The sequence below is a fragment of the Oryctolagus cuniculus genome, chromosome 9 (assembly GCF_964237555.1).
Source record: "Oryctolagus cuniculus chromosome 9, mOryCun1.1, whole genome shotgun sequence".
NCBI lineage: Eukaryota > Metazoa > Chordata > Mammalia > Lagomorpha > Leporidae > Oryctolagus > Oryctolagus cuniculus.
Genome location: NC_091440.1, coordinates 1,475,746 through 1,484,042, shown reverse-complemented (window position 1 = coordinate 1,484,042; position 8,297 = coordinate 1,475,746). Strand labels below are relative to the sequence as shown.

The 8,297-nt window shown below is 68.0% G+C and overlaps 1 protein-coding gene across 1 annotated transcript; it reads left to right on the top strand.

Annotated features, from left to right (window-relative positions):
• The first annotated feature begins 303 nt into the window (after positions 1-303).
• On the top strand, positions 304-5,670 carry SOX1 (SRY-box transcription factor 1). Its single transcript, XM_070048557.1, has one exon. The coding sequence runs from the start codon at positions 1,575-1,577 to the stop codon at positions 2,709-2,711; it is 1,137 nt and encodes a 378-aa protein (XP_069904658.1). The 5' UTR covers positions 304-1,574; the 3' UTR covers positions 2,712-5,670.
• The last annotated feature ends 2,627 nt before the right edge of the window (positions 5,671-8,297 follow it).

Sequence of the window (8,297 nt, the reverse complement as noted above, 5' to 3'; positions counted from 1 at the left end):
AACGGCGCGGGGAAGACCCGCTCCGGAAAAGCGTGGGCTACACCCTTCTCTGGCGACCTCCGAAAACTTTGGCCACTGTCGGAGTAGCTGCGTTCCAGAGGCGCTGGCTTGCAGCCTCCTGCAGTCTCCCGGGAGTCCCAGGCTCCCCGAGGCTGCTACACCGACCACCCCCTGAAGCAAGGTCAGGACTGCGGCCAAGGCGAGCTGCGGAGCCAGGCCCCCTACCTGCGCGCCCCGGGCCCTGGGTGGTGGGGCCTGGGCTGAGCACCCACAGCTGGGAAGACAGGGGCGGGGTGGGGGTTGGGGACGCGCCGCAGGGCCTCCGCACAACCCGCGCTTCAAGCCCCCCCTTGACCCGCCCCGCTCGGTCCCCTCCTCGGCACCCGGGCCGAGCCGAGGCCAAGGTGCCGGCTCCGTCCCTAACTCGCCTTCCCCTGCCAGAGCAGAGCTGGCGGGCGGGGGTCGGAGGAGGAGGAGGAGGAGGAGGAGGAGCTGCTGGGTCCCCGTGGCGCGCATTTAAGCCCGGCCCGGGGCTGTAGTCCTCACCCCACCCCCACCGCCACCCCCGATTCTTTCTTCGTCTTCGCTTTTCAAGCCAGTCGTTAATCATTCGGAGCGCGCGGGCGGGGAGCGGCGAGGAGGGCGAGCTCCGGGTTCGCCGCGGCGCGCGCGCGCACGCAGGAAGCCGAGCGGCCGCGACCCCCTCCCGGGCCTCCTTCCCCCTCCTTCCTTCCCTCCGCCCCGCTCCGCCGCCCGCGCCCGGTGCATCTACTCCCTCCCCACGTCACTCGCCAGCGCGCCATGCAAATCACCGCCGCCGCCGGCTCCCATTGGCCGCGGCGCGCTCATTTAACGGCAGCCCGGGCCCGGCGTATGGCTGCTGGGCCCCGCACGCCGCCGGCCCCGCGTGCGCCTCCGCTCCGAGCGCACCGCCCCGGGCAGGCAGCGGGCAGCCCGTCCCGGGCTCGTCGGCCCCGGCTCTCTGGTGCCCTCGGCGCGCCCGCGCTGCTGCCCCCGGCCCCCCTGCAGGGCCCCCCTCCACTCCCCCCCGCGGCACCTGGGACCCGCGCACGCCCAGCGCACGCGGCGCGCCGCCCTGCTACAAGTTGCGGCCCCGGAGTTGAAGGCCGCCGAGGACCGAGCGCCAGAGCAAGGAGGCAGCGGGCGCACGGCGGCGGCCGGCGAGCGAGGAGGAGGAGGCAACGAAGCCACGGGCCGGGCCCCGCACCCTGCTCCCGGCCCACAAAGTGGCGCCGCAACTTGGCCACGACTGCACCTGTTTGCACCGCTCGGCCGAGGGCGACCACGCCGCGGCGGCGACTACGGAGACCCTTGGCCGTCTGCCTCCTGGGCGAGCGGCTCGTGCGCTGGCGAAACTGTGCACCTGCGGGCCGGACCGGCGCTGAGTGCGTGTTCCTGCCTCTTCTCCGCTGTCGCCTCCCCTCCCCCCTCATTCTTCTCTCTGCCAGGCACCCCCCGCCGCCCGTTTGAGCCCCGCTCCGACCGTCCCCCGCCCGGGCTGTCCATGCTCCAGGCCTTCTGCGCTCGGTGCCGGTGAACCAAGAGCCGCCCCGATGTACAGCATGATGATGGAGACCGACCTGCACTCGCCCGGCGGCGCCCCGGCGCCCACGAACCTGTCGGGCCCGGCCGGGGCGGGCGGTGGCGGCGGCGGGGGCGGCGGCGGCGGCGGCGGGGGCGCCAAGGCCAGCCAGGACCGGGTCAAGCGGCCCATGAACGCCTTCATGGTGTGGTCCCGCGGACAGCGGCGCAAGATGGCCCAGGAGAACCCCAAGATGCACAACTCGGAGATCAGCAAGCGGCTGGGCGCCGAGTGGAAGGTCATGTCCGAGGCCGAGAAGCGGCCCTTCATCGACGAGGCCAAGCGTCTGCGCGCGCTGCACATGAAAGAGCACCCGGATTACAAGTACCGGCCGCGCCGCAAGACCAAGACCCTGCTCAAGAAAGACAAGTACTCGCTGGCCGGCGGGCTGCTGGCGGCCGGCGCGGGCGGCGGCGGCGCGGCCGTGGCCATGGGCGTGGGCGTGGGCGCGGCGGCCGTGGGCCAGCGCCTGGAGAGCCCGGGCGGCGCGGCGGGCGGCGGCTACGCGCACGTCAACGGCTGGGCCAACGGCGCTTACCCGGGCTCGGTGGCGGCGGCCGCCGCGGCCGCGGCCATGATGCAAGAAGCGCAGCTGGCCTACGGGCAGCACCCGGGCGCGGGCGGCGCGCACCCGCACGCGCACCCCGCGCACCCGCACCCGCACCACCCGCACGCGCACCCGCACAACCCGCAGCCCATGCACCGCTACGACATGGGCGCGCTGCAGTACAGCCCCATCTCCAACTCGCAGGGCTACGTGAGCGCGTCGCCCTCGGGCTACGGCGGCCTCCCCTACGGCGCCGCGGGCGGCGCGCACCAGACCTCGGCCGTGGCGGCGGCGGCGGCGGCGGCGGCGGCCGCGTCGTCGGGCGCCCTGGGAGCGCTCGGCTCGCTCGTCAAGTCAGAGCCGAGCGGCAGCCCGCCGGCCCCGGCGCACTCGCGGGCGCCGTGCCCTGGGGACCTGCGAGAGATGATCAGCATGTACTTGCCGGCCGGCGAGGGCGGCGACCCGGCGGCCGCGGCGCAGAGCCGGCTGCACTCGCTGCCGCAGCACTACCAGGGCGCGGGCGCGGGCGTCAACGGCACGGTGCCCCTGACGCACATCTAGCGCCCGCGGGGCGGCCTGGCCACGTCCCGCCGCCTCCGCGCTCCTGGCACAGCGCGCGCCTGCCCCGCGGCTCCCGGGGCGCCGCGCGGGGCCTGCGTTCGGATGGAACTTGGGGGTTTTCTTGAGACTTTTTGTACAGTATTTATCGTTCTCTGCGGAGGAGGAGGAGACAGAGTGCGCTCTCTTCGCTCCAGGGGACAAAGACAAAACCGATGGCGCCCTTCGTGTCCCCGCCTCATGCCGACGCCGCAGCCTGCCGTCCCCTCCGGGGCCGCGGAGCCAGGCCGAGCCGGGCCTGACGCGGTCCTGTCGTCGCCCCAGCGCTCTCGGGCCGGTTTGTTAATTTATACACAGATTTTGCCCACCCACCCCCTCCTCGGACGGCGGCGCCACTCTGGGTTTTGTACCACTTTCTGTATCTGCGCATAGCCAGTTTTTGGTTTTGTACCATTTCTTGTCCATGCGTTGTGAGTTTTTTTTAATTTTATTTTATTTTATGTTAGGCGTTGCTGTGTGGGGAGGAGAAATCAGATTATGTACATAGTTTCCTAAAAAAAAAAGAAAAAAGCCTTTCTTCCAAAACCGAAATGGAACCCGCCCCCTAAAAGTGCATCGAGTTTTGATTCAATAAATTTGAGAGAAAGCCCGTTTCACCCCATGAATCGAAAACGCGCTGACCTTATGTGCGTGTTTGGCGAGCGCAGAGAGCGGCTGGCTGTGGACGGGGGAGGCAAGCCGTCGGCCCGCGCCGGGAGGGAGGAAGGCGCAAATCCGTGGGTCATCGCGTGGAGGTTCAGAGTCCACACGGAGACAAGGTGGTCATAAAGCTGCCTTCCCGCCCCGGCCCTCCACCTGCGGCGTTGGCGGCTCCCGGCTGCGGGTTCTGCGCCCGGAGCGCGTCCCCGCAGCCGCGTGGTCCCGAGGAGGAGGGAAGAAGGGGCGAGCCCCACGGCCTTGGGACCAGGCCGAGGCCGCGTGGTTAAGGTTCTCGGTAGACTGCTTGTGGGTTTGGTTCCAGGGTAGGGGCCGCGGCAGAGCCCGGCTTCCCCCACGTCCTCCCCAAGAGAGGTCCGGCAATTTCGCGGTGTTTCCCCCGCGCACAAATCAACCCCCGCTGTCCCCCGCGGGGCCCCTTACTCTCGGCTCGGTGTCGAGGTGGTTGGCCGCTTTCAATTGTTTAATTATATTTTTCTAGGTCTTTGCTGGTACATTTCAGGTTTTTTTTTTTTTACTGGAATTTAAAGTTTCCTGTAAAAAACTTTGTCTTCAAGTAATCAGCATTAAATATTGCATTTAAAAGTTATACGGTAGCAAACACGTTTTGAAATTAATCACAACGTTAAGATGGAATTATATTTTTGGAAAAAAAATCCCTTTGATCCAGACGGAAGCGTGGGCATGCGGTAGAGTCCCGCACAAGCGGCCCCAGCTATCAGCCCCGCGTGCAGCCCGCGTCTGGGAATAGCTTGGAGAATAATGCTAATCTGACAATTGACATGTGTAATTTTTTGGAGTCATTTTCATAATTTTGCTTAAACTATTCATTCGTTAAAGTGATGGCAGAAAACAAGAAAGGTGTCCGCTGTTAAGAGATAATAAAACCCCTCCCTTTTTTCTTTTTCAGTTTTATTTTTGCTTGTTTTGTTTTTTCTTTTCATGGATTTGAGTCTTGGTGAGCGTTTGGTGGGAGCGGGTCGCGGGGCCCCTCCGGAGGGTGTTGAGAAAGGCTGCGGTGCGTCCCAGGCCGCCCGCAGACCCTGGCGACCAGGAACCCCGGGTTCCAATGCAGGCATGGCACTGCTGCGGCCACACGCGCTCCCCTCTCGGCAGGAACCCTGGCACTGAAGTCTGGGCTGTCGTCGGAGGACCCGCTCCAGCCCCGGCCGCCCCAGCACCAGGAGGGCTGTCCCTTGTTCCCTGGAGGATGGACGTGGGCCTCCAGCCGTCGGCACCGTTGGTGCCTGCAGCTCCCAACCTCCTGTTTCTTTTTGGCTCTGTAGGTTAGAACCACTGGGAAAACAACGACTCAGTTCAAAAACGGCGGGGGCGTCGTGGTTAGCTGGGCTTCAGCTCGGGAACCAGCCTCCCTGCGGTTCAAAGGCCTGCGGAACACGCTGCGGGGTGCGCTCCCAGGCACCGCTCACGCCCCGCGCCCAGCCAAAACGCAGCCGCGGGCGCCGGCTGCTCACCGCGCACCGTACCGGCTTCTGTCGCTGGCTCCAGTTCTGCCTGAAACTCGCGCAGAGAACTCGGACAGGACCCTTTGGGTGCCTGGGACAAAGTTCGCAAAACTTCGTGCGTGGTTTCCCGGTCGACCCCACGGCGGCGCGCGTGGGCCTGGCTCCGAAGCGGGCAGCGGCACGGTGGGCTGGGAGATGACTAGCTTGCCTGGGGAGCTATGTTTTTGGTTCGGCCTTGTTTTCTCATCTCACTGGCCCCTTTATGGGGCCCGAGACCCTCCCCGGGGCTGGACGCCCTGAAGGATATTTTTTAGGAAAACGCGCGGGTGCTCGTGTCGGGAGCGAGCCGGGCGGCCCGCTGTGTCCCTGTCGTGCGTTTTGGGGAGGAGGCGCGCGCCTGTGCTGGAGTTTCATTTCCCCCGCAAAGCCTGGGCACCGCACACATTTCCGTCTCGGGAAAACTAGTGAATTCGAGAGATCTGTCCCGGGACGTGCGCCCCGGGAGAGGAGACCCGGCGCGGCCAGGCTCCGCTCCCTTTTCCCGGCTTCCGCAGCCACAAGCCGCAGCCGCAGGGTTTAATCCTCGGTAGCACTGCGGGAACCGAAGAGAAAAGCGCGCAGGGTCTCCGCGCAGCGTTCTCCAGCGCGGCCATTTGGCTGCAGCGAGAGAGGCCCGGCCAGCCGGCGGGGCGGGGGCGGGGGCAGGCTCAGAGCGCGGAGGCCCGGCCGGGGGTCGCGGCGCAGGGACCTCTCCCCGCCCCGGCGCTCTTTGCTCGCTCAGCGAGAGGCCTGGGGCCGCCTCTCCCAGCCCCAGGGCGAGGCCCCACGGGGGGCACGGAGCTCCCTGTCCCGCCCTCCCTCCCTTCTCCCCACCGTCCCCATTCCCGGCTGCGCGCCCGCCGGGACCCTGCTCCGCCCGCCCCTGGGACCCTGCAAGCCCGCGGCCCGGCCCTCCTAGTGCGCGCTCCCCGCTCCGCCCGCGCCCTGCCGGGGCTCCCCGCGTCTCACCCGCGCGCCTCTCCCGCTCTCAGCCCCTCCGATCGGCGCCACGGCGGCCTCTCCCCAGCTCTCCCTCGACCCAGCCCCCGGCGCCAAGCCGCCTCCCAGCCGCTTCCCTCGCTCCGCACCGCCCGGCCTCCTCTTTGTCTGCGCCCGCCCAGCGCTCTCCCCCTCCGAGGCCTGCGCTCCGCGCCGCTGCGGGCCCTGCTGCAGCCCCGGGAGTGAGCGCGAGTCGCGGGCGGGAGGGGGCGCGGGGTCGGCGGTCCGTGGTGGGGTGCGAGCCGCGGGGGCGGAGGATTAGGATGGCGGGTGCGAGGGCGCGGGCGAAGGCTCGTGTTTAAGGAGCGCAGGATTAGCGGGGAGAAGCCCTGACCCGAGGTCAGCCGCGAGTCAAACCCTTTCACAACCGGCGAGCGGAACGAGCTGGCCCCGACCGGCCCGCAACAAGTGGGAGCGGGGGCGGGGCGGGGGGCGCGGGGCCCGCCCGGGGGCGGGAGGAGGACGCCTGCGGGAAAGGCCGGCGTCCGGGCCTCGAGCGTCGTCCGGCGGGGCGCGGGGTTTTGCCCACGCAGTGCAGTGCAGTGCGCGGAGGAAGCCGCGAAGTCCCGGGCTGGCCCCAGGAGAGCTCGCCTCGCCGCAGACGCCATGCGGGGGCTCGGGCGTGGGGGAATGACCGGAGGAAGGCGCCCCTGACCGGGGAGGAGCCGCGGCCCCGGCGGAAACCCGCTGGCTCCTAGGCAGGGAGGCACCCGGGCCTCCGCCCCGCCCCGCAGACCGCTTTCACGCAGAGCGGGGCAGGGAGCCCAGGCCCTGGGCCAGCCGCGGTCGGGCTAGGACGCCGACGACGGGCCCGCCAAGGTCTGGTTCCTATCTGCAAAGACTGGGGACGCTACCGCACGACACGCGTAGAGGCGGGCGGTCCCACAGAGTCCCCGAGGGACCCGCGAGCACCCTGGGGTCCCCTCAGATGGGCGCCGCCCGCCTTGGGCAGCCTTCGGGGCGCCACGGGGTGGGAGAAGCGGTTCTGAGTGCAAAACCCAGCGGGCAGCGGCCTGGGGACGTCCGCCTGGGGCTCTGAACGCCCCTGCGGGCCTGTGGTGGCCCTCGCCATCCGCAACGACCCCGGGGCGTGCGCGGAGCCGCTGCGTGGCCCGCGCGCGCCAGGCCCAGCCGGGAAGCGGCGGCCGAGTTGGCGGCAAAGCCAGCTGTTGCGGGAGCTCAGGCCGGTTCCCAAGGGGGGACGAGAAACCCCGCCCGCATCAGAGGACACCGGGGTTTGCAGGCTCTGGGGCACGCGGGAGCGGCGGGTCTGGCCGGCGGCACCGGCCGGTGCGGCCCGTGCACCAGAGCACGTTCGGAGGCCCAGGACACTCGGCTAGGTCCCTGGAAAACTGGAACGAAGAGAAGTTTATTTCGGTGCAAACAACTGTCCGAAGCGCATGCGTAGTTTTTTTTTCTCCGCGGTGCACTTTTTGGGTGAGCTTTGTGAAGATGCCTCGTGTGGGTGGATTTCAAACCTTCTTTGGCACCAAGAGTAACCCGTCCTTTAGCTTCGTTTCCCATGAACTTGTACCCAGGTGGGCGTGTTCCAGGCCAGGAGAGGATTTAGCGGCCCGGAGCTCCAAGGCGCGGATTCCAGGGCGGGGAGCGCTCACATAAGAGCGGGCAGAGTGCTGGCGGAGCAGGGGGTTCACGTCCATTCCCACGGAAGCCGCCGCCTGCCCGGCCCACCCTGTGTGGCCTGCCCGGCACCCGCGGGCCCAGCTCAGGCACAGAACCAGGGCTGGCTGCCGGGAGCTGTGTGCTGTGGGTGCCCGCGGTGGTCCAGGCAGGAGCCCACGGTGCTGGTGACGACACAGACCACGCTCTTCCCGGGCTTTCTCCTGCGCGTTCGTCCTCACCTCCACCCCCAGGAGGTTGTGTGCAGCTATTGTGTGGGTCAGCAGCACCTGTCAAGGGCGGTCCTTGGGAGACAAGCCCGAGCGGACTCACCTGTGCGGTGGCCACACAGGCGGGGGTGATGGCTAGGGTTCAAGGCGCAGCGGCAGAGGCGCGGCTTCCGGGCCTCGGCCTTGGGGTGCCTGTCTCAGCGCCCCTCTCTGGGCCTCTCTGGGGGACCTGGGCTGTCGGCATTTCTTAGTGAGCTGGTGAGAATCTCCATATGACTCCAACCAGCCAGCCTTCCTCCCTGGGTCAGACTTGGCCATGGTCCGGTCTCAGGGCCCAGAGGACCAAGGAGGGGCTTGTCGCAAATTCACACTCAGCGAGCCAGGCTCCCCAGGGGATCCAGAGCTCCCTGAGACACGGGAGAGGATCCAGGCTGACGCCGGGCAAATCTGAACTTTTCTTTCTTTGATGGTAAGCAGCTACTAAGGCTGTGTCTAGAGCATTGAAATTTGAGTACCAA